This window comes from Heptranchias perlo, chromosome 31 (assembly GCF_035084215.1).
Source record: "Heptranchias perlo isolate sHepPer1 chromosome 31, sHepPer1.hap1, whole genome shotgun sequence".
Taxonomy (NCBI): Eukaryota; Metazoa; Chordata; class Chondrichthyes; order Hexanchiformes; family Hexanchidae; genus Heptranchias; species Heptranchias perlo.
In genome coordinates, this window is record NC_090355.1 from 31,927,551 (window position 1) to 31,953,745 (window position 26,195).

Sequence of the window (26,195 nt, forward strand, 5' to 3'; positions counted from 1 at the left end):
CCACCTGCCCTCAGCCCACCTGTTCTTGGGTGCTAAAATTACCCCCCACGATTCTGCAATAGTCAGGTGTGACTATCAGAGTTTCAAATCTCTCATTAGCTTAAGAGGGTGCCCTTCTGTAACTAGAACATCCTGATCCAGTCATAAGTTACACCAATTACATTTCCAAAGACAGACTTATGATTTCAGCAACTGAAGCATCAAGTGTATTTCCATAAATATATTTGATTAGAACACTTGAATATATGTAAAGTATGCTGTAGTACAAAAACATTATGTTCGGTTCGATGGCACTACAATGTAGGAGAGTGTATAAAATACTGAATTGGGCATTCATGCAGAGCAGTCTTTGCCATGTATTGATGGACAAATCTTTTTCTCATTCCACAAATTCTTCTGTTCTTTGTGGTTAATGAATTATGAGTATAGGAAAGCAGCATTTTGATGAACAGCTCTGTATTTGCCAAGTGAAAACTAGCTCATTAGCCATTTCATTATATGTATGGTGCAAGAAACTGTGATTAGTCACAAAGCATTGATCATTTTTCTAAAATCTTTTTTTCCAGCTTTGTAAACAGTGACACGATACAGGCTTCCATCGAAATGAGCCTGGTTTTTGCCGGTGGTGGTGGGGTGGGGTGGGGGGGGGGGGGGGGGGGAGATTTTTCGCTTTGTGTGTTAAACAGAATAGATGCACTTAATACAATGCAACTAATTCTTCCACCAGCATGTGCCTATAGCAGGTTAAGTAGTTCTGAACGGATTGCACTAATCTTTATGAATATCAAAAATATCTGCTAATGAACTTGAGAAATTGAGACAGTTCAATAAACATAAACTCTTCTTAAAAAATACATATAAAAAAAATCACTAATCTAAAATGATCTTCATAACTTTGCTGACAATAGTTCAAACTGTACAATGGAATGAAGAAGGAATTAACAAAACTATTCATGCCATTTATTCCACTTTATTTAAATAGCTTATGCACTTAACAGATCTGCGTTACTTATGAAGCAATAGTGAAACCCCATCATGTTAAGTGGATAATTGAGAGAATAATTTAAGTGTGCATTTCGCAGTCGCTACACAAGATAAAGATTACAGCAGATTAATCCCACCTTTACAACCGTGTCAAAGTAAAACGTCATGACATTGAATCAGCAATCCGGCCAATGTAAGTGTTTCACATTCCATCTTATAACTAGAGTAGCAAAATTGGATCATATTGAAACCTTAGCAATAGGGAGCAGAACTACAGCAGGTTTGAGTTTTACATTGACTTTTAGATGTTTTTCCTCAATAACGTATTTGGGACAAATCAGTTATACGTGTTCTAATAACATTTCACCAGTTTCAAAATATTAAGAGGGAACTTTACGAAAACAAATATCCATTAGTTAATGGAGGGATCCAGCAAAAGGGAGATTTGGGAACATTTTGGTTGCAGGCCACCAATTTACCCAACTCACAATTCTCTACATCATGGGCTAGATCTTAGCTCTCCATATATCATGTTCCACAGACAACGGAAACCTTAAGTCCAGGAATATTTGCTAATTCCCAAGGTAAGTGACTGATGCCTTACTGGGAATGGTGCTGGGAGCTTTGCAATGCAATCCTCCAAATGTAGCAATATGCCACAAACGACTCAAATCAGGCTGCTTGAGGGGCAAGATTCATTCATGATAGAAGGTGCTTTCTCTATTCCCCAGTCTGATCTGGTGCAAAACACATTGGGGATTAGGAACAGAGGAATAGGAGTTGGCCATTCAGCCCCTCGAGCCATTTCCACCATTCAATCAGAACATGACTGATCTGTACCTCAACTCTATTTACCTGCCTTTGCTCCATACCCCATGGTACCCTAACAAACTCTATCGATCTCATCCTGAAAATTTCAATTGGCCGAGCATCCACAGTCTTTTTTTTGGGGGGGGGGGGGGGGGGAAAGGGAGGGCAAAGAGAATTCCAAATTGCCATTATCCTTAGTGTAAAAAAAGTGCTTCCTGATTTCACTCCTGAATGGCCTAGCTCTAATTTTAAGATTGTGCTCCTCCGTTCTGGATTCCCCCACCAAAGGAAATAGTTTCTCTGAATCAATGGTATCGAATTCTTTTGTACACCTCAATTAGATTCAGAAAGTGAATGCTTTAAATCTGAGCAACCAATATTGTTTAAGTACTTTTCAACAAAAATTCTGGAGGCTTTCAACAAATGTTTAGTTACAAAAATAATTTGTGCACGCAATGTTCTTTCTTACAAACATTTTTAAATGCACCTGCAATAAAAACAGAACTTTTCACAAAGGAGCTTAACAAAAAGGAAATTATTCCTCAGAAACTTCACATTGAAGTAGATATAATCTTGTAACAGACCAGGGCTAATAAACATGCATGGAACACGTTAAATCTGGAAGCTAGGTATGGTTGCATACACCAGCCTGGAAGTACATGACATACCTGTCCAACTGTACATACACCAAGTATGTCACTGCTGTGAATATTGTGCTGTGTTAGAGAATCATAGAAATATCAACCCACTGTTGATATCAAATTCTCTCTCATAGGTTCATAGAATAACCCTTCAGAACTAAGACCATTTCTCTAGGGTACTGCTCTTCTCCAGCACATTCTTATAAAGGGGAAAGAATATTTTAAAATACAGCACCAACTGGTGTACATCAATACCCTTCCATCCCCACTCCCCATCAAACCGCCACACAGGTACAGATTCACTGGAAAAATTTTAAAAAATCAACCTTGGAGGTTCCAGCAGTCACACTATTTTAGTTTCGCAACAGCCTTTTGGCTCTTGTACCTCATCTACGCCTGAACAAAAAATGGATTAGCTTGAGTTAAAACTTCGGTACTAGTTACTCTCTCTGTCGCACGTTCACTGGCAGCTCTCTCACTTTGCAAACTTACACCATTCCAATGTATTACAAGTCTTGCACACAGCATGCCTCACACTTTAAACTGTGTCTGGAGCATTAAAAAAAACTCTGTGCTGTTCCGATTCAAAAAATTTCAGCTAATCAAAAACACTTCACCACTATCCACTTACTTCAGTGTCTCTCGCAAACAACTACTGTGAGCAATGCCAGGGGAGATCCACCAGTATTTGTATCAACATGTCTTTAAAGTGCAAATTTTGGTGGACTTCCAACTTTCTCCCCCTCCCCACCCCCCAAAAAATGGATGTGTAAAGTTTTATATATATAACAAACTAAAGTAACACCCAACACTGGGATGCCACCAAGGTACTGTAATATTTCAACTCATGGATCCAGCTACTTGAGCAGGAGGTTGATAACATAACTAAACAGCATCATTAGCACAAGATTTCACTCAATTTATATGTTTCTTTTCAAAAGCAAATATGTTTTAAAAAGTTATTTTGAGGGAAAGTACAGGACCACGTCCTTTTTCTATTTGTGGGGTCGGGGGGTGGGTGGCGAGAAGCGAGACAGAGGGTCACTCAAGAAAAATTATTTGATAATTAAACTGTGGTAAAATAATTCAGCTTGCACAGGTTAAACTGTTGAGGATGTCTCACAATTGGACATTGGTAGCAAGATTGACATAACCTGGTGTGGAGACAAAATAAAGTGGCACCCGTGACAAGAATATTTGATTCACCCAATTACATTTTTTAAAAATAAAGCAACCACTACATATTAGGATTGGTGCTACATTTGCAGGCTTTCAGGCATTTATATCGTGAACTAGGGGCCCCAGGCGGGGTCAGCGGACTAAGGGCCCCAGGCGGGGTCAGCGGACTAAGGGCCCCAGGCGGGGTCAGCGGACTAAGGGCCCCAGGCGGGGTCAGCGGACTAAGGGCCCCAGGCGGGGTCAGCGGACTAAGGGCCCCAGGCGGGGTCAGCGGACTAAGGGCCCCAGGCGGGGTCAGGCAACTCACCATCTGTTTAAGATTGCATTTCATCAGAGGCCTAATTTCTCCTCTTTTGTATCCTCTTACTCTTTACAGATTCACAGACTGATTGGTATAGTTGCTGTACAAACATTTACATTTTTTTCCTCCATTATCTTTCTCTACAAAATGAAAACAAATTCATCTCCCTGTGCTCCAGGTCATTTTGAGCCTGCAGACAAATGGGTAACAAACTCTTGACCTCTAACATAGACCTTCGTACAGCAGAACAGGGATAGTGTCGGTCACCAACATCCGACTAATCCCAAATTGGCAAAGTACAAACGTACAAGGTACAAAACACTTTTATCCAATTATCAAACGAATGCATTATCTAAATCAACTGTTCCAGATTGTTAATAAAAACACTGCACCTATCTAGTTATACAAACAAATTCTGTGCTCATCATCGACACCTAGTACATTGTACTTAACTACCTGGATATAAATTCCACTTGTCTGAGATCCAGGATCTGATTTTTGTCAGGGAAGGAGGCACAAAGATGGAAAGATCTGGGTCTGCAGAGAGAATCAGCCTAAAGCTGGGAACGATGTGGGATTTCCACATCGTTCACCTGAGGAAGGAGGAAGCCTCCGAAAGCTTGTGAATTTAAAATAAAATTGCTGGACTATAACTTGGTGTTGTAAAATTGTTTACAATCTTTATTTCCAGCCATACGACAATTTTGTACGTAGGGATAGAACAGATTACTGCAGTTCTCTATTACTCTAATCTGGTGTGGATCCTCCTTCTCATTCTGGATTCTAACCTCGAGACTAGTGCACATTCCAACACGGTCACTCCTGTTGATTAATCAAAGGGTCGGTGTATTGTGGTTCTTGTTAACTGCTCCCTCAGGCAGGATTTCAAAGCTAATTTAAATTTGGCACAGAATTAAGAGTGCATACTGCTGGTGCCAGTGGCACAACAAATTAAAACCATGAGTTCTTTCTCAAACTTCCTGCTATGGTGAATTCCTGGTCTTCTGTGGATCATCTGACCAGGCCCTTTAGACCATACACAAGTTTATTTTAAGAAAAAAAAATCAGAACAAGCTAACCTGCACACTCTTTACAAACCTAACATCTGGTCATAAAGTGACACTCAAAGGCCTGCCCAACTCCGAAGTTGGGAAATGATGCATAGGAAGGGAGAATAATAATGAGCACAGGAATACTGCTACAAAAATTATATTTGCATGTATGCTGAGGAGACCTGCTGCATAGACTACAGCGAAAAGAAGCAACATTTGCTGACATTTAAAAGGCAAATTCATCTATTATTCCTACAGAAAAGCCAAAAGGGTCACTTTTCAGTAGCAAACCTCCAAGCATCGAATCACATGGAGCTCATTAAGGTCTCAGGTCATGGAAGGGGAAAGGAATACTTCTCTGTAGCTGACTTCAACGAGCATTTTTGCATCATTTCATAGACAGCAGAGTCAGTTGCTGCTGCACTGCTTCCAACTTTACATTTTCTCATTGTAAAATCGCCAACCAAAAGGACTGGGAGAAATTCTCTCTACAAATGCCTCCTTGTGAAGACTTAATTTAACCCGTCAGGTTTAAGATCATTTCAGCTGTGCGGTGCGTGTGTTGTAGTGATATCGCAGGTCTGCGTCACAGGCTTGAATCTTTACTGCAGTAGGATATATAAATGACAGATCTGCTTGGTAGAACAACTTAAGTTTTATAGATACACATTGGACAGACAAAAGTGTAGACCCTACTTTAAAAGAAATACAGTCAGACTTATGCATGTACAGCATTATAGTGTTTCCATAGCGCTGTCTACTATACAATGTATAATGCCACAGACTTCTTTTTCTAGCCATACATTTAGTCAGGGAGAAATAAAATATTTTTAAAAAGACAATTTCTACCGTTAAATTACAAAGTGCTCACGTAGATTCATCACAGGTGCAAACTTTGCAGCGTTCACATCCTTGAGTTCAGTAACATAGCCTGAAAAAGAGGTTTATCCTTTGTTAATCCCATTATTAACGCTGGTTAAACAACCGCGTCAGTATTCCCTCGCTGATCACCTCTACTTTACGTTTCCATCAATTGTATTTTTTTTCCTTCTTGTCAAACTTCTTTACCCAGAGAATGGTGAGAATGTGGAACTTCCTACCACATGGAGTAGTTTAGGCAAATAGCATAGATGCCTTTAAGGGGAAGCTAAATGAGTATATGAGGGAGAAAGAAATAGAAGGATACGCAGATAAGGTTAGATGAAGTAGGGTGGGAGGCAGCTTGTGTGGAGCATAAACATCACCACAGACCTGTTGGGCCAAATGGCCTGTTTCTGTGCTGTAAATTCTATGTAAATGCCATACACCATTTCCCAGCTAGCAGTTCAGCTTCCAGGACTTTGCCAATGCTGCTGTGTAGCTAGCTCGACAGGTGTAGGTATGTAGGGACAACCTGGAATAACTTGCATTCTCATTTTCTCTTCCCCCAATCTGCATTTGGTGAGGCAAATAGATTTTGTAGATCAGAAACTTGCATGAGGAAGCAGGACATTAGTGCATAGTTGTACTTTATACCTTCTATGTGTAGAATTATTGGGCTCCAATTTAGCACTAGATGACGACCAGAAGATTAGGGAATTTTTCAGTAAACATTCCAACCAATTTTACCAGTTGAAGTCATAGCTCAATGCCTCAGCATCCCACTTTCACTCAAACGCACTGGTTAGCAGCATCCCTTTATTCTTTCTATTTGCTACTTGATAGAAAATAATTTGCCAGTGATCATCCCAACCACCAACACAGATGTGGCGCCTACAATAAAAGCAGGTTATGTTCTCTTCCCTCCATCTATTCCCAACAAAAATCCGGGACCTTAAACCAGAACAAGTGATACTTAATGAAGTGGAGATAAAGTTCTGCTTGGGTGAAAATTGGCAGTTATGAACATTGCACTTGCATACTGAATCCCAAAACAGGACTTAGCACATTTGGTTTCTCTCACTGGATCAGCATTACACGCTTGAGAATGACACACCCAGACTAGGAATTTTATATGATAGGAATGACCTGCAATCGATTTAAAGTTTGTGTTTACTGCTTAGGTCAGTATTGTACACTTAACAGCTCCAATCTAGATTTGAATTCTGACAAAAGTAAAGTTTAACACAGATGATGCCCGTCAGTTACACCTTAAACCGGTTTACCAACTAAATGGAAAAATCTGTTTCAGTGGTGTAGATTTTTGGTCCCATGACTTAAAAAGCATCTCTTGTCCGCTAAAGAGTTTTCATGTGATGGCTCGAGAGTTTATGGTACAGAATGTCAGGTGTGTTCTAGTGAGTGATTAGGCAAGAATTCAATCTTCGAAATCAGATGGGGGAATTTAATAGGGATTGAGTTGGTCCAGGCTTGGGATTAAGAGTTTTCTAACATTTTTAAAATCTTTGCACCGTTGCAAGGAATTAATAACATTTGCCTCCTCCTACACAAACGTACCTTTTAACCAATATTATTTTTTGGCAGCTCTGCGGTCACACGGCTCGAGTTTCCGCTTCTATTTTCCGCTCTCCCTGCGGGCTGTCCATGTCAGCTTGAACAACGTTCTGCCGCATGGCAATTTCTGGCCCGCCGCTGTAGATAGTAAATAGGTAGTTCCAGGTCTCCTCGGAAATCTGACCATAATCTGCACCTAGTAACAGAATCAAAGTAAACCACAAGATAAACAAAAACTCGGCAAAAGAATCTCATTCAACTGCGCAGGATGTCTGCCACTAGTTCTGGTTTCCACCGCCCAATTGCCATTGGCGTCATTATTCCCTCCTTTTCCATAGTGTACTTATTTGGGCCAGTTGTTTCCTGTTCAACTACTTTGACACATTTTACACTTAAAACCCAACCATATAAAGACTAAACTAATCAGGTTCATACCTTGTTTAAGTTGGACATGGCCACTTTTAATCACTGCAATTTTGCTGTTGTCTATTGGACCTGGAGCTTCTGAGAGAAGGAAAAAAAAATCATACATATTCATGGCTGGTTATCTTAGCTGATTCCATCCACATAAATTTCAGCTTCTCTCAATTCCGGAGGATTATATGGTAAAAGCAACTAGAACAAAGTCCGCAGTCAGAAAAGGCCATTCAGTCCATCAAGTTCACTCCATCCAGAATCCACGTATGATTATTCTATTGGAAACTTCACCCCACCATCTGTTGATCCCTTGCTTTAAGGAACCCTAAACTTTCCTTGCCGCCTCAGGAGGGAAAAAAAATATCAAGGAATCTCATAATATTTTTGTGAACATAAATAATTCTACATATTTAGTGACACAGGACTGTAGAACTATTTATGTGCAGAATAAAAACAGTATAAGAGGACTGCTTGAGTGATTGCCATGATTTGTCAACAGCTCCATTATTGTTCTTTCATGCAACTACCAGGATAATACAAGGCGAACTTGATGGACCTTGGTCTTTTTCATCTAGCAATTCTTATGTTCCCACGACTCCCAATGAATACACACAATATTGAGTTGACTCCTTCTTGATTTTAAAATTACAGTCCTAATTGCACAGTGGCACTTTTTTGTAGCAGTTATGTGTCTAGATAAAACATGTTAAATTCTAAATCCAATCCTGCCTATTGCACACTACTGGAGCTCAGAGAAAACGCTGATTTATTTCTCATGGAAACATTTCCTACCCGCTGCTTCTTACCATTGTCCTTGCCTTTAACGAAACCTTCCCACTCACGGAACCATTGCATGCTTATGCAGTAAATAACACTGGGAGACTCCTCAGCTTGGAACGCTTTGTTTAGCTGGATGGAAAATAATGGAGAGAAGCCGAATAGGGGCGTTAAAAGAGTTGTTTTTTTTTTACTACTATAGGATAGCATTTTAGAGGATTCTTGGTTTATAGAAGCCCATGAATTCAAGTGTTTTAATCCTGATAGAAACTAAATAATTTTACTTAACTTTTCTCTTCCCTAAGGCACCCCGCACCATTCTCCAATTCAAGAGTATAGAAAGCAACTTGATGCCAAGCCAATACCATTCTCGACCCAACTGCTTCCAGGTGCACAAGAGTGGTCTGGAAACATGCCCTGTGATTTTGCTCCTGCCAAGCCGGGGGGGGCGGCGGGTGTCTGGTCGCCACTGTGCCTCGACAGCTCAGCCGATATCAACAACACATTGGTGCAAACCTGCATCTTAGCATTCCACTGCACAGTGCACTGACACTCCCCTTGGTTTTTAAAAATAAGAAACCATGCAGACCAGCGTGACCTCTTTAAAAAGGCAGAACCAGAAGATTTATGTTCTCAGCTGAATCTTACATTTCACTCAGCCAACTGCCTGACTAGCACAGCATGAACTGAGAAGTTAACCAGTTAAATTCATGCATTATTCTATGGGCTATGGGGAAAGAGCAGGAGAGTGGGACTAATTAGTAGTTCTTTCAGAGAGCTGGCATAGGCGCCATGGGCCAAATGGCCTCCTTCTGTGCTGTATTATTCTTTGATTCTGTGTACCATATTTCAAGTGACTTCTTTATGACCTTATGTTCTGCTGTTGGTTTACTTCCCAACTTTGCTACTTTAACATTATAAATTCAGGCAAGCAGATTTCAGGAGCCATGAATATTTAAGTGAGAAAATCGGCAGTCCCAGCAAGGAAATTGTGAAAGTCAGAAAGACGAAACAGGAGCACGCAACCATAATTACACAAGTCCTTTTATTCCACCATGGATCGGTAACACAGAGCCTTTGCAATGAAATTTTGGCCAAGGACTTGTTTACTCTTGCTCTTGAAAGATACAAGTGCAGTACAATGGAGTGCAACACCCGCTTCTGTTGGGTAGTCTAGGCTTTGGTGCAACTTTCACGATTCTTTCTTTAAAGCTGCCTTTAATTAAATATATATTGCAATGTTTTGGACACTATCAAAGACCAGGCAATTACACTTTAGAATTAGATAATGTTGGTTGAACGCCATGAAATGACATCTGCAGCTTTGCTCGGTTGGGCAAAAGTAAAAACCATCAACCTTTAGACTCAGTGAAGATCACAGTCCCAACAAAGCGACTAATTTGGCTTCTCAAGGACGGTGCTCAATCCTCCCAGCATGGCCGTTAAGTTTTTAAGGCAGAACAAAGGACGTTTATCTGGAAATCAGTTTTGCAGTAAACACAGAAAGCCTGCTCTGCAGTAACAGCCAGCTTGAAGGCATCACTGCGATTGGTCTCTTATTGTTCAGTGGTGCACTCTAAAATGTACTTCCTTCGCTGTAACTCAATCTATATCCTGATGTTTGAAGTTCTTTCCAATAGCATATTGGTGTACCAATTTCCAGACTCATGGAATTTACGTCTGTAATTTCCTTCATTGCAAATTCTTAATCTCTACTGTGCCATTGGCTGGGGATATTCCATGGTTGAAAAGGAAGAATCAGAGAAAGTAACCCAGGCTGTGCTCCAGCACTAGTTCAAGAGTGAGACTGATAGGAGACTAGGAGTAGAATGTCTGCTTTCCATGATACAGGGTGTGGGATAGTGTAAAAGGTAGGAATATTTCTCAATTATACAATTAGAAGAATACTAGCAATTGGCATCTCATACACAGGAATTTTACTCTACCGTAAGAGCTCAAATCACTTCAATATTCTGTAACATTTATGTAGAAATTCTACAATTAATAATTATAATATTCAGTTAAAAATCTAGCTCTCCCCTTTTAGGATGATGCACTGTGACCCCTGACCTTTATAAAAGTGTCGACTTCCATTTTCCTCCTTTTAGCAATTGCCTCGATTTCTACTTGGCAAATGGAACAGATGTACAAATGGTTCACAGCAGGGCCACCTCCAAACCTACCACAATCACAAGACAAGAATATTGAAACATACAGAAACATTGTTAGGTGACCAGGAAGTTTACCAAAATTATTAAGCCTGCTCCATCACTTTGTTAGGAATGGCAACTGTATCTTGTTAATCCCAATTCTCCAACCTTTCTCCTTATCCCTCAATGCCCTTACTTTCCAAATAAGTATATGTGTCCCTCTTAAGCACCTTAATTGAATCCACATTCATGATCTTCTGGGATAGTGCATTCCCTATCAGCACAGCCCACTGTGTGCAGAATTTTTTCCAGGATTTTCTTCCGATCAGCTTAGATCTGGTTTTAAAAACCTTGTTTTGCATTCCCAGTCTACCCTGTCAATTCTTTTCATTATTTTAAACACCTCAATCAGATCAACTATATCCTCCTCATCTCTATGGAAATCAATCCAGGATTATTCAGTCTCCCATCTTGGCAGAGTCCCTTCAAACCAGAGATCATCCTGGTGAATTGTTGCGGGACTCCCTCCAAGGCCAATATAGTCATCCCAAGGTAGGATGCCCAAAAAACACCATACTCCAAGTGAGTGCATAATCGCTGGCAGCACCACTTATAACATTCTCCTATTTGGGGAGGTGGATGGCCTTTGCACAACCTCCCCCAAAGCAGCACAGTTGAGGCAAAAAATATAATTGGTACTGTTTGACAATGAAAGTCATTGATTCAGACTGGGTCTGGCAGAGAGATAAAATTGGCTATTTTAAAAAAAATCAAATATCACCAGAACATCTGATGGAATGCACAAGTTCTTTAAAACCAAGCATTTAAAAAGTATCCACTGCCATTTTCAGGAATTTCTTTACGCTTACCTGTTGTACAGATATTCCCATACATTTTGGGGCAAAATCACCACCAGATCATCAATGTAATGGTACTTATTAGGAGGAATACCTGTAAAACAAAGAAAATATATTGCTACCTAGTCATTTTGGAAACAGAAAACAAAAATCACTGAATCTGCAACCCACAAAATGGAAACTGTGCAAGAATTCAGCACTTTTGAACATCTTACAGGTTTTGGACAACATGTCTTAGGAAAGTAAACTTATCTCTACAACTTTCCGGCACTCTTACGTACACAGATACTTCTAATTTAAGAATACCTGATCTTTATTTATAAGGATTTCTTGTTTCTAGAGTGAAGGCTCCCTTCATTTCCAGGGTTGCTAAATTCTGACTCCTGATTTTTAAAGTACAATTGTCCCCTCATTAAGCTTCCACTTGCAGAGAACAAAATGAAGGCCATGATAGAATGAGGTTTCGCCCAAGGGAAACAAGAATAAAAATCCCACTTATGTTGGAAATAATCCTGAGCTGCACTTGGGAGATATACACAGAAACTGGCACATGAAATAAAGGAGGGGCTTAATCATAAATTTGAGGTTCAGTTATCAAAATGTTTTGTCTCCTTGTCTCCCAGGAAGAAATTGGATTGGTGATGATTCATAGCAAGCCAGTCCTTATGCTGAGAGTGGAATTCAATTCTTTTGGGGGTGAAATTATTGCACAGTTACCGCAAACTATTTGTGGTTTAAGACATCAACCAAAGGGGTTGAAAGGGTTGATCCCACACTCAAAGGAACCATGGTTTGAGAATTTGCGTTAGTCTTGTTCTATTTCTGTCTTGAACTCCCTTCTGAATACAGACATGTGCAGAAAGAGGGCAGAAGAAAAAAGAAAAGACAGAGAGTGAGAGAAAGAGAGTGGGAGAACATTTTTTTTAATGCAGCGAGTTGTTATGATCTGGAATGCACTGCCTGAAATGGTGGTGGAAGCAGATTCAATAGTAACTTTCAAAAGGGAATTGGATAAATACTTGAAGGGGGAGAAAACTGCAGGGCTCTGGGGAAAAGAGCAGGGGAGTGGGACTAATTGGATAGCTCTTTCAAAGAGCCGGCACAGGCACGGTGGGCCAAATGGCCTCCTCTGTGCTGTAAGATTCTATGAGAGAGAGAGGGAGCGCGAGGGGGGGGGGGGGGGGGGGGGGGGAAGTGGGAAAAATTTTGGTCTAATTAAAAGTGTCCAGGCTAGTGATGCCCCAGTGCAGGTGCTAGATCTTCCATTTATCCCAGGGTGCTGACCTCCATGTAAACAGAGGAAGGTGTGGTTGGTGATTGGCCCTGGCTCTGTGAAGGTGTTGAATTTGTTCAGCCACTCTCTGGAGATGTAGAACTGGAGAAGGCTGGGTTCCTTCATGTTAGCCAAAGCTACAACCTTCTGTCTCTCACGCACCGCCTCTTCACTGCTCTTCCTGAAACATACATTCAAAAAAAAAGTAACTGAGAAAAAGAATGGTAGAGGTGCACAACTCAAATCTAAAATCATGACTGCTCCCCCAGAAGAATATCATTTACTTATACTTTGCTGTCTTTCTGATAACTCCAGAGACAGATTTACTTGGCTGGACAATAAAAAAAGTGAAAGCTAACAGATGAGCTCTGGGGAAGTCAGGAAAGAACTTTTCTATTAAAAGGTTTTGAATATCAGTTTCGAAATTAATAAAAGGATTACACAGCCAAGCAGCTTACATATAAAGCAAGTGTTCATCTGTAAATGTAAAGCAAACTACGTATGTTATACGCAGCACATAAAATATAATTTAGCCACAGAAAAGCTTAATAGGGTTAATACTAAGTTAATTTAATACCTGCTGGCAGACACCATTTAGAATGCTGACAGGAAGTATACAACTTCATCTTGATAGTGCTTGCCTAAAATTTTAGCTGTGTTTCAGATTTAACGTCTGCAGGCCTGGTTTCCCAGGCCTCGGGAAACCCAGCAGCTGAAGGGAGGCGAAAACGGCTGGATCCAACAGGTAAGTGCCTTTCCAGCACTGCTTGAGCTTCCTCCCAGCCCACCAAGCAAATGGTAAACCTCCCCGCGATTTCACCGGCCCCACCTATGTCTCCGCCTACGCCCCCCCCCGGGCCCACGATCTCTCCCTCCCTCCTTCCTCTCCACATCCCGCCTGCAGCCGCAGACCTTCCCACCCGACTGCCAGCCAGCCTTTCAATCTGGCTGCAGCCGGGAAATGGAGTCCAAAAATTTAAATCAGGAGCCGATGGTAAATTCGGCAGGACCTCCTCCCACTCCCTCCCCGCCTCTCTGTAAATATCGGGGCCTATACATCCCTTTTTTTGACAGCAAGCCAAATTTTGATTTGCAGAAAGTACAAGTTAAAATAAAACCAGTTTTATCCTTGTTATTGAAGAATTAAGTCATGGGGATAGTTCCCAGCATTTTGCCAATGCTGGTGAAAAGATATTTGCATGAGCATCCTTTAAGTTAGTGCGGTCAGTGGATGCATTTATAAATTAAAAGTTCTGGCAGTCTTTTAAAAGGTGCTAAGCGAAAGGCACGTAAGGGTTAGTAAGAAAAATTGGCAGCGTTAAAGTATTAAGTTAAAAATCAGCAAAGCTATCAATACACTGACTGTTACATGATGCATCCAGTTTCATATGCCAACGGGTGACTTGATACAACTACCTAGTGCCTAACCCTGGTGCTGAACTGCATACAGCTTTATACTGTTCAGGTGGCATGAGAAAACCCAGTGCCAGGGCTTATAAAATCTGAAAGATTCAAATCTGGACACTTTAAACTCATGCTGAGCAGTAATTGGACCATTTTGAGAAGTACTTTATGGAACCAGTGTAGAAAACAGAGTGTCAGGACTCCATAAACAAAGAAAGAAAGACTTGCGTTTATATTGTGCCTTTCACGACCTCAGGACATCTTAAAGCGCTTTACAGCCAATGAAGTACTTCTGAAGTGTAGTCACTGTTGTAACGTAGGAAACACGGTAACTAATTTGCACACAGCAAGGTCCCACAAACAGCAATGCAATAATGACCAGATAATCTGTTTTAGTAATGTTGGTTGAGGGATGAATATTGGCCAGGACACTGAGGAAAACTTGCCTGCTCTTCTTCGAAATAATCCCATTGGGATTTTTTACGTCCACCTGAGAGGGCAGACGGAGTCTCATCCTAAAGACGGCACCTCAGACAGTGCAGTGCTCACCTAAGAGGGCAGATAGGGCCTCTGTTTAATGTGCCTTCAGCTGCCTAGGCCCAAAGCTCTGGAATTCCCTCCCTAAACCTCTCTATCTCCCTCTCCTCCTTTAAGACGCTCCTTAAAACCTACCTCACCTTTCCCAACATCTCATTTGGCTCGGTGTCAAAATTTGATTGATTACGCTCCGGTGAACCACCTTGAGACATTTTACTACGTTAAAGGCGCTACATAAATGCAAGTCGTTGTTGTTGTTGTCATCGTCTCCTCATCCGAAAGACAGGACCTCCGACAGTGCAGCACTCCCTCAGTACTGCACTGGAGTGTCAGCCTACATTATGTGCTCAAAGTCTCTGGAGCACCAGTTTTTATTTCACATTTTAGCCATAATCATCCAAGTGTTCCTCACCTGTAAAACAGTACATAAGCCTCAGCATTCTGTACAACTGTCTCATGGACCTCCGTGACATACTGGTCATCGAACTCGTACCACTGACCATTAATTACATTCTGGCAATATGCTATGTAGTGGCCACCTGCAAAAACACCGGTCTTCGTATAAGTTTATATCACCGCAATCAACAGAAACTGAAAATGCCCCAATCACAAACTTCTGACTTCATTGGATTACATGTTTCGCCCTTTCTTAAATCTTTAAAGCAGGAGTGCCCAAGCTGTGGCCTCCGAGCCCTTGTAATCATGGCCCTTGAAGCCGGGCAACTTACTTGAATGTGTGTTTCGTCTACTCCTGACAATTCAAACTCATTTTTTTAGGCTACAGAATTATCCAATCATTTGAATTAAGCAAAGTGGGAATTTAGTGCTTAAAAAAAAACTCAATTAACAATTTGAATATAAGAAATTTTGAATTAAGAGGAGTAGACTGTATATTTCTTACTCACTGGTTTATCTTGCTTGAATTTTGTGGGCCCGGAGGTTTGGAAAGTGCTCTTCTTAAGGCTGGTACTTCAATGCTGGATAAATCTTAAATCAGAACACCAAAAATCATCATCAGTAAACTAATGGGAATGTAAGATTTAAACAGTGTGCGTGTGGCCCCTGAGGCTTTCTGGTCTGCATCAATGCAGTCCATGAAGGAAAAAAGCTTGCACACTCCAGCTATAAAGCATCAACTGCTGTGTTAAGTGATCAATATATCTACGTTTTTCTAATGGGTTCCCTAATGCTAAAAAAGTTGAAAACCTGAATACAGAGTCTACACCTCTTAATTCCAAGTTACTTATTTCAAACTGAAATTGTGCAATAGGGGTCTTGTGCTGTTTCATTAAAATTGCTTAATTCAAACTACCAGATAAATTATAAATTCTTTTCAGCAGATTATGACTTCAAATTAATATGAGTTGATTGTACCTTTCCGCTTTCTTTTGAATCTATTTTGCTCCCTGTTCTCGACAGCTCACTGAGATCTTAAACTACATCCCTGGAACACACCATACATTGTTATCTATTTAACTCAAGCTACCTTGTGTAACAATTTATTTAACACTATTTTGACAGAAGTTAAAGCTATGGATTGATCATTTCGAACTTTTAAATGTTGGGTTTAAATGAGGGGGGACAGTTTTCAATAGTTTTCTTTCTAACTTGTGATTTTTGAACAATTCAGTGGCTGGGGAAAAAAAGTGCTATCACAGTTTTAGCCAAACACAAGTCTCTTTTGTGATCCATTCATAATCTGTTTAAAATAATGACATTTTATTTACTTACTGCCTGCAGTCCCGTGATGACAGATAACAGACAAAAGATCATAGGCTGTGATTTGAGATGGGCTCTCCTTGGAAAGAAAGGGTCGAAGGTCAAGACCTTCCAGTGGGAAAGACACGTGGCTATTTACTTTAAAGGAGTACATCACTTCATGTCGAAAGCGTTTCAAGTGAATGCAAAGAATCTGGAAATGGGAGAGAAAGATTTAAAGTTAGAGCTAGCTGCTTAAAATTACAAATCTTGCATGGACTGTACATTTCCTATCCAAAAACCTTACTTCCTGTTGGCATGACTTTTGGCCATATTTTCCTGTCAACATATCCCATTGTAAATTGCTATGTCAACATTTCCCACTCAACTTTGCTATGTGAACTATCACAATGTAGTTGCAGGATCTGGCCACCAGATGACATCGTGGACTGGGTATCTGAAGTCTTCCCCCCTACTCTGTTGTCATCTTGTGTACAAAAAAACCCTTGTATACAGATTGAGGGCAATACCACTGGCAAATTTACTGGTATTAAATCATTGTACTGGATACAACTTGTTATAAAGCAATGTAATTACTACAATAGTATATTTTCCCACATTCATGACATAAAAGCCTTAATCTAGCCTTTTGTACATGGTGGTAATGATATTATCCATCCTTCCAATGCCTGTCCTGGATAAGGATACTGCTGTTACCACTACATCATCCATAGCACAACCTATCAGTTTTTTGCCTCTCCCAAGAGATTACATGGCTGCGGGGGGAAGGGATGATGCTCCGGCCATCATGATGTGGGGCAGGCTTGACAGATCAGCTGGTCTTTTCCTGCCCGTCAATTTTGTACGCTTGTATGTTTATTGCAAGTTAATAGGAACCAAACGGTTACAATATCCCAATCTAAGCTGGATCATCTGGTGAAAAGAACTCAAATGTGAGAGAGGCACTTTGGCAAGAGAAGGGAGGGGGGTGGATTATTAAATCTTGATATTAGATGACAAGTCAACACATGCCAGTGCTGCACATCTTCCAGTTGGTTTAAAGAGCAGCAGTATGGAAACAGCTCGCCTTTACGCCCTCTCTGCTCAGGAATGGTGCAGGTAGGCCTGAGGAGCTACACACAACATAAAAGTGGGGGCAGCAGTGGGGGGGGGGGGGGGGCAGGGGGGTGGCGGGAGGAGAGGAATAGGAAGAAGAAAGATGTAAAATTAACCCAACAGCCAAGGAGATAGTTGATTCAATCATTTATCCAGTTAAAAATAAATCAATTACAATAATCGCTGGTTCCTACCTATTGCCACATACAGTTTATTATTTCTTCATATCCGTTACACTAGTGAGATTAAAATTTCTTTCACAGGCCCTTCAGAGGGAGCTGAGATTAAAATAGCCAGATAATACGCAGTCACAGCTAATCAGTATTTTTAGTGCAAAATGGCTCACGCCGAATATTTCTTTAAGGAAATGCAGTTACCAAACTGGAATTAAATCTGTTAATGTTAGTTCAAAGTCATAATTTTATTTGCCAAAATAAAAGGAATCCATCACACATACGTGCACAAACACACATGCGGTAGAAGGAAGGAAACCAGAATACAAAAGTCTAAACAATTGCAGAATGGGAACACATCAACCAAACAACCTGATTTAAATGTACCATTAAACTACTTGTGCACAATGACAAAAGCTGGAGTGGTGATAGACATAAGATCCTATACAATAGTGCCAAAAAACATAAAAGGACTTCCTTCCAAACCAATGTGTATTCCGGCAGTGTGCCTGCCCATTCAAAATAGAATATGAAGCCACTTCTATGCTTTTGATAATTTCATTGTAATGGTTATGGTTTTATTTTGCAAGTGAGAGAAAGAAAGATAGACAATTCCAATAGTATAGTCAATGGAAATAGCAACTTAAATTGGTAATCAAATTTGCTTATTAAGTAAAAATACATTGTATTAACAGGCTTGCAATTAGGATATGCAAAACAATTAGACAAAATTGATTTGATTAGACAGGCTTGTATATAAAAAAAGGAATGGCTTTATCAGCAACTGGTCAATAGACTGTGTAAACCACATCTGTATCAGAAAGATTTTGGTAGGTTTGAGGTTATGTTTGCCACCTACCTCTGGAAGTTTAAGGACTTTACAGTACTTGACTCCATTCCTTAACCTTAAAAAAGAAAAAAAATTTATGAAGTTAAAATGATTTTAAAAAATACATCATTTACATGCATTGCAAATACAAGCGTGGATCTATTCTGATGTAAACAGTGTCAAATCATTTATTCAGACCTGAAACCAGTCAACTTTCTCACTTTGTGGGCAGTGGTATGAAACAGTCCAAGAAAAGAGATTTGGGGTGGGTGGAGATGCAGGCTGGTATAAATAGTCCAATTCAATTCCTGCTTTACTTCAGTTCTGTGGTAAACCACAGCCTATGTGTCAGATGGAACATAAAGATTGAGGTAGAAGTCAGAGAAGGCCGTCGAGCTCAGATCTGACCAAAAGAGAGTCATGTAGTACACAATCAACACTATTCTGTGCTCAACGGACAGAAACTGACTGAGATGATCAACAGTGCTAACCTCTGTAGTGCCCTGCTAAATTCTGTTAGCTGAAAGCGCCAAAGGCAGTGACTGAAAATTCCTCGAGTCGGTCACACAGTAAAAGGTTTGTATTAAACTCAACGAATACCACATCATTCACACGTTTACATTTTTGGCCAGCAAACATGCTACTAAAATTTATTTGTAAACCTGTACACAGAGGACGATACTGTCACCATACGCTAAGAAAAGCAGATTCACATTCCAACTTACTTCTTACATCGTTCACAACTGTACATATTATCACCTGCAAAAAAAATTATTAAAATCAGTTTGGGGGCATCCATTAAATTTATTTTTAATTTTTAAAAAGTCTTCAAGTAACAAAGTATAAAGTTTCCAAATGGTCACTAATAATCTAACTGTTTGGAAAGCCGAATATGAAACACAAGGCTATAAATGCAAAGTCAACTGAGGTCTCCCTTTTAAACTTAAATACTTACTCGAGAAGTTTAAAGAAAAAGACAGACTTGCATTTCTATAGCGCCTTTCATGACCTCAGGACGTTTCAAAGTGCTTTGCAGCCAATGAAGTACTTTTGAAGTGTAGTCACTGTTGTAATGTAGGAAATGCAGCAGCCAATTTGCGCACAGCAAGGTCCCACAAACGGCAATGAGGTAATGACCAGATAATTTGTTTTTGATGTTGGTTGAGTGATAAATATTGGCCAGGACACCAGGGAGAACTCCCCTGCTCTTCTTCTAAATAAGGTCATTGGATCTCTTACGTCTACCTGAGGGCTGACAGGGCCTTGGTTTAACATCTCATCCTTACCTAAAAGATACACTTGCTATGGAGGGAGTGCAATAAAGGTTCACCAGACTGATTCCTGGGATGGCGGGATTGTCGTATGAGGAGAGATTGAGTAGACTAGGCCTGTATTCTCTAGAGTTTAGAAGAATGAGAGGTGATCTCAATGAAACATACAACATTCTTACAGGGCTCGACAGGGTAGATGCAAGGAGGATGTTTCCCATGGCTGGGGAGTCTGGAATCAGGGGTCACAGTCTCAGAATAAGGGGTAGGCCATTTAGGACTGAGATGAGGAGAAATTTCTTCACTCAGAGGGTGGTGAAACTTTGGAATTCTCTACCCCAGAGGGCTGTGGAGGCTCAGTCATTGAGTACATTCAATACAGAGATCGATAGATTTCTAGATATTAAAAGGCATCAAGGGATATGGGGATGGTGCAGGAAAATGGCATTGAGGTAGAACATCAGCTATGATCTTGTTGAATCTGCTTCCACCACCCTTTCAGGCAGCGAAGAGGTGTATTTACGTGTATGCTCTGTAACTTTGCATTAATATAGCTCATGGTTCAGATACAAGGGAGAAGGAACTGATCTGATCACCATGTATAGTAAAATTGTAAATGTGTTTGCAATTTTGCTGCACGTTGGGAGGAAGAATTGCTTTGCTCCCAAAGAAGCATTGAGCAGTGCAGGAATGTACTGTCCCTCCCTCCAGCTCAACACCAAGCCTCAACTCAGGTCTTTTTTGGGATTTGATCTCCCAGGGCTTGCATTGTATTATCGACTCACCCAATACACCTAAAAGTAATAAATGAAAGCCCCAAATATCTGCAACAGAAGCACTTTACACAGTTTCAAGACTGAATGTGACCTTGATTAAAACATCAATTTGCTATCATGCCTGGGGCCAGTTGTAAAAAAGGGGGGGGGGGGGAATCAGCAACCTAGCCATCCATAAACAGGTACTGGTGGAAAAGTGCCAAAGATTACAAGGACTCTATGGGATGATTTTGGCTCAGCCCAATGTTACCCCATGCCCAAAGGGAAGCTCAAGGAGGAGGCTCACCATTTCTTTACAGACTAGGGAAAGGGGGATGGCAGAAGAGGTAAACAAGTAGAAAAATAGGGAACACCTCCTGGCAAGTGTCCCACCTCCAAATAGCCAACTACAGAAAACAGAAGCCCATGACTCTCCTAAAAGAGCGTGACTGTAGACATACAATGACTAATCTAGATATGGATTTCTTGTGAATGATTTTTTTTTAAAAAGTGTGTGTGTGCTGGGGAGAAAGAAAGACACAATTAATTATAATTGCTTAAAGTTGTTTTTTTTTGGTTCGTCAATGTCTCACTTTAATATTCGTTACCAGGACTCAGCCACCAGTTTTTTCCTTCAACGCAGGTCTCACTGTATATGGGCAAAGTTTAGAGGTATTGAAACTATGCTCTGCTTGTGTCATGGAGGGACGTAGATACAAGATTAAACGTATGAGATTTAGGGCAGGAGAAACTTCTTTACACAGAGAGTTGTGGGGCTGTGGGATTCACTTCTAGTGGTTAATGGTTGAGGCAGAAACTATGTCAACATTCAAAATGAGATTGGATAGATGGATGAAGGAAAAGGGATACAGGGAACAGGGTGCACAAATGTGATTAGAACTATATGCTCACGTGGAGGGTAAATGCCGACACGGACTGGTTGGGCCGAGTGGCCAGTTTCTATGTTGTAACTTCTATGTATTTCTATGAAAAGCAAACAGTACAAAATAAATCTCACTGAACTCGCCTTTCAGCTCATCAGCAGCAAAAAAGGCAGCTAAACAATCTTCTAAAGTCACTACAGGACCCCAGAACCAGCTCGGGATGCAGGACACGACAAACCTGCAACGAGAATTGCATACGTATGACGGTCAGTTAAAACGTTTATTTCGTTTTGAGATAAAAATCAGAGTTACAACCAGGGACAAAAAGTAGAGGTTTTCAGCAGAAAGTAAAAAACCTGACTAGCACAGTATGGAAAGGTGGCTTGCATATTCAAAAAAAAAACCTTAATTTTGCAGATTTATTCTTGAAATATAAAAAGAAAATTCTTCAATCAGGTTTCAATTTATAACTTTTTTAAAATTCCTCTATTCTTCCCTGATACTTGCTTATCCTCTAATTCTTAACTCAATTTCACTCGAGGGTATTTGAAGCTTTGAACTGAGCCAAAATTTATTCTGCAGCAAATGCAGTCCAGTCTGACGCCAACAGAAAAGGCCACTTGTGCTGATTGACTTATTGAGTAAGTTCAGTGCAATGATAACTCAGAGTGCACTGAAAGGAGGAATGATTCCTGTTAACAGCGACGCCATAACTTTGCAGTGATCCTATTAGGAGGCCGGCAAATGTAGAGATTGAATTGTTCTTTGTATCTTAATGACACAAAGTAGAGGAATAGACATAATAACAATAACAAGACACTTCAGTTATGCAGAGATGAGATTGTAAGCGAGCTTCATGAATGTGATCCGGATACCCCCACCCTATATAGTCTGGTTTTCCATTCCTCTTTATGAAGAAGTGCCTACCTTCTGCTCAGTGCTCCTTCCTCCATTCATTCATATTTTAAAAAAGATTTACTTATTGGCATTGTCAAATTTAACAAGTTTAAACAAAAATGGATCAAAATAAAACCAGTTATGTACAAGAAAGTTTGGTTTAAAAGAAATTTGATAACCGAAGTTAGAAAAAGACAAAGCACTCAATATGCAAACAATTCCATTGACCCAAGCACAAATTTATCATTGATCATGTGTATTAAATCAAGTGCATAGCTTGGAAGGCTCAAAGATACATGTTGTGGTCATGCAGTAATTAGCAAGTCTTATAAACACCATTTACCTTCTAATATAATCCATAATGAACGCTACCCATCCCTGTGTAGCGTAGGGATCACTACAGGTGCCAGTTTTCACTGGTAAGTTTTGGTGGATGGATGAGTGCAGTTTAGCCAGGTCCTCCTTACCAGGGATTGGCAATGACAAATCCTGAAATGTTTCCACTGTGGAAGAAATCTGTAACAGGAAAGTTCCACAATGTTAACATACAGAGCTAGAGGTTTCATCGGAATCCAAAATTGAAGATGCTTTAGTGTGCAATTACCAGCTATTTCATGCAAGTAAATTTCATCTTGCACCAGCATTGCACTCTGTTTGTGCACCACTTCTCCTTCTACATATCCTTAAAGATTAATCATTCTCTACTTTGTCCTTGAGCTTTAGTTGTATAACCATTTCCCCATATTATCTACCAGAGCAGCCCCTTTCAATCCAGAGTGCATCAAGATGAGACTTGCAAAGTATTGCAGCCATCTGCACTCTACAGGCAGAAGCTGAAGTCTTAGTAATGCAAGCTGGCCTGATCTTTTAGCAGTGCCGACCTTTGTAGCGTCCCACTGAATAAAATGAATTTAGTGTCACCGATCGCACAAAATGGGCTTATAGTGCTACAGACTGCCTCCTGTGCCACTATTCGTGATAACACAAAAAGTGAAAATTAAATTCAGCGCGTGGCGTTTACACTTATTTGCAATTTGGTTCATCTTCATGGAATGTTATTAGTGGTTAGGTTTATTTATTACCGTAGTCCAGGGAAATGTAGGTATTTCTTGAGTTACCCTTTTTCAAAAATGGCCGCAAGCGAAAACTTACCTAACTGCAAAAGGCTGTAAAACTAAAACAATCCTCTTCTTCAGAGATGTCAGCCCTGGGTCGTGGGTAGCACTCTCGCCTCAGAGTCAGAAGGTCATAGGTTCAAGCCCCACTCCAGAGACTTGAGCATATAATATAGGCTGACACTTCAGGACAGTACAGTGGGAATGCAGCATTGTTGGATGAGACTTTAAACTGAGGCCCCGTCTATCTTCTTGGGTGGATGTAAAATATCCCGTGGCACTAATTGAAAAAGAGGAAGGTAGTTCTCCTGCCTAAGATTTATCCCTCAACCACCACTAATTTGGTCATTATTTTATTGCTGTTCGTGGGCCTTCGCTGTACACAAATTGGCTGCATAGTGACTACACTTCAAAAGTACTCCATTGGCTGTGAAGCGCTTTGTGATGTCCTGAGCTTGTGACAGGCACTATATAAATACAAGCTCTTCCTGCTTTCTTTCTATTCAATGACTTTAGGTAAACAAGACCATTGCGATGTCTCAGTTGACCTCCCAAAGACTATTGGCATGGTATACATTTCCTCTGGAGCATTACAGAACATTCCCAGTAGAAGTCTTGAGTTATGTTTTTTTTCCTTCTCACAAGTCACAACAGCGTCGTGTGTGTGTGTGTGTGTGTGTGTGTGTGTTTAGGAGGAGGATGCAGGGAAGAATTTCTACCATTACTCCATACAAACAGCCAACAGGAATTTATATAACTCCTTACACCCAGTGATTAGAATGGAAACAAGCTAAAGGTGTCACAAAGCCATTATTTTTGAATGGGCATCTTGGTAAAACTTCATTACTTTATACCGCCAGCAGAGGGCACTCGTGTATTGGACTTTTCTTTTTGATCAGCCATGTTCTTACAGCACAGAAACCCGTCACTGCTTAACAACCTAAACTAAACTGCTGAGAAGTCCACCAAGTAGTTTCCATTCATCGTACACAAAATGCATGCACTCTCCTCACTTATCTAAACCTAAGAATTTAAGCTTGGATTTACATGAGAAATGATATGGATGCGTGTGTAGAGGTACTAATTAAAGTTTAACCAGCTAAAACCCCACAGCTCACAAGTACAGACCACTGGGAAACTTTCTGCTGTTTATCCAGCTAGGACCATCCTATACGTTAGGGATACTGGCTTGCAATGTCATCTGAAGCAGAGCAGGAAGAATCTCAGGCCTTCCACATCACATCAATGAGCCAAACAAACTGGGTGGTTAATCATCAACAGCATCTTAAAGTACCATGGGTTTGCCTGGCTCAGGCATTGACTATCTGAGCCTGCCACAGACGATACAGTTCCAATGTTCCATCATAAATTTCCACCTTACAGCTAACTCGACCCCAAACAGCGCCATATACCCTCTTCCACACCCTAGTGGCTTTTCTCACTAGTTGGTCTGCCACAGAACTGAACATTATCTTTGTAGCTGCAAAAAAACTTTGTCACATCAGCATGGGGTGTGAAAAAAAAAATCAATAGATTTAGTTAGTATTTTCTTAATGAGGGGCAAGGCGGCATTGCTGCAACTACACTTTCCAATGCTCTGTATTATTGGGACTGTTAACACTCTATGAAAAGGTGGAAATCAGAATTCAATGTTTGCATTTTCAAAAAAAGTCACAGAAAAACCAATTGAAACAGAAAAAGTGTGAATAGTACTGAAAAAACTATAAAAAGTTAATGAAAACAATTAAAATTCTGCAATAATCAACCTTTAATGCAGGCATTGAAAAGAATCTAGAATAAGATTATGGAACAGATAAAATAGGTCATATTAACTAAAAATAATAAAATCAGAAGAGAGAGAAATGGAAAACAGACAATGGGGTAGGAATGCAGGGCAAGCAGAAGTCAAAAGTGGCTACTTTGGAAAAAAAAATGCTTTTGTTATATAGGGTTATTACAGGAATAAAGTTGCTCCTGAACATTCAAGTAGCTTTACTATTGCAATGTTGTATTATTTGTTTCAGGGCAAGATGCGTTAGTTGAAATACAAACCAAAATAAAATTGGTCCAGGGGCGTGCGATTTGCCGGGAGAAGTACAGAAAAAATACATCAGCTCAACTCCAGGAGACAATGAAAATAAGTTATTAATTTCTCTAATAAGTAGGTTTTAATGGATTCAGATTTGCAAAGAATGAAAATTTGCAAAACCATAACACTTGGCAATTCTGCTTCACACAACATAATTACATCAAGAGGAAGTTTAACTTTAAAGACACACGATACTTAATGAGGGAATCCATTTGACAAGCATCAGTTGCAGAGTAAGAAAAATTAAAAGCATATCAACTGCTATGGACTAATACAGGACTCTGTGCCACATTACTCTTAAAAACTCGAGTGATGCTTACTCTGTCACAGGTGAGACACTGGACTAGACTCAATATTGACCCATCAAAGATATCAGAAATGACACTGCGATACTTGGTCTGCTTTCTCTTTTTGGCAGACAACAGAAGTTGGGCTGAGTGAAGAAGAGAAAAAAGAACTGAATTACATTTTGCAAATAATGTATGCAGAGCGACTAAAATAAAACTCCACGTTAATAAAAAAAAATCAATATTTTGTAAAAACACACAGTGGGATT

At 40.2% G+C, this 26,195-nt stretch overlaps 1 protein-coding gene across 3 annotated transcripts in view; it reads right to left on the bottom strand.

Annotated features, from left to right (window-relative positions):
* usp20 (ubiquitin specific peptidase 20) overlaps positions 1-26,195 on the bottom strand; it is a 105,494-nt gene that overhangs the window by 52,187 nt on the left and 27,112 nt on the right. For 2 of the 3 annotated variants that reach the window (XM_067969891.1, XM_067969890.1), the window contains 14 exons: positions 25,960-26,072; positions 22,779-22,951; positions 21,682-21,776; positions 19,357-19,390; positions 18,662-18,707; positions 16,547-16,727; positions 15,228-15,354; positions 12,886-13,055; positions 11,614-11,695; positions 10,665-10,773; positions 8,624-8,726; positions 7,836-7,904; positions 7,404-7,596; positions 951-5,898 (listed from right to left, as the gene is read on the bottom strand). In XM_067969891.1, the coding sequence (XP_067825992.1) occupies positions 7,439-7,596; positions 7,836-7,904; positions 8,624-8,726; positions 10,665-10,773; positions 11,614-11,695; positions 12,886-13,055; positions 15,228-15,354; positions 16,547-16,727; positions 18,662-18,707; positions 19,357-19,390; positions 21,682-21,776; positions 22,779-22,951; positions 25,960-26,072 (1,460 nt within the window). In that variant the 3' untranslated portion in view covers positions 951-5,898; positions 7,404-7,438. Of the gene's footprint in view, positions 1-950; positions 5,899-7,403; positions 7,597-7,835; positions 7,905-8,623; positions 8,727-10,664; positions 10,774-11,613; positions 11,696-12,885; positions 13,056-15,227; positions 15,355-16,546; positions 16,728-18,661; positions 18,708-19,356; positions 19,391-21,681; positions 21,777-22,778; positions 22,952-25,959; positions 26,073-26,195 lie in introns of those variants that run through there. The other variant, XM_067969892.1, reaches the window with a different exon arrangement.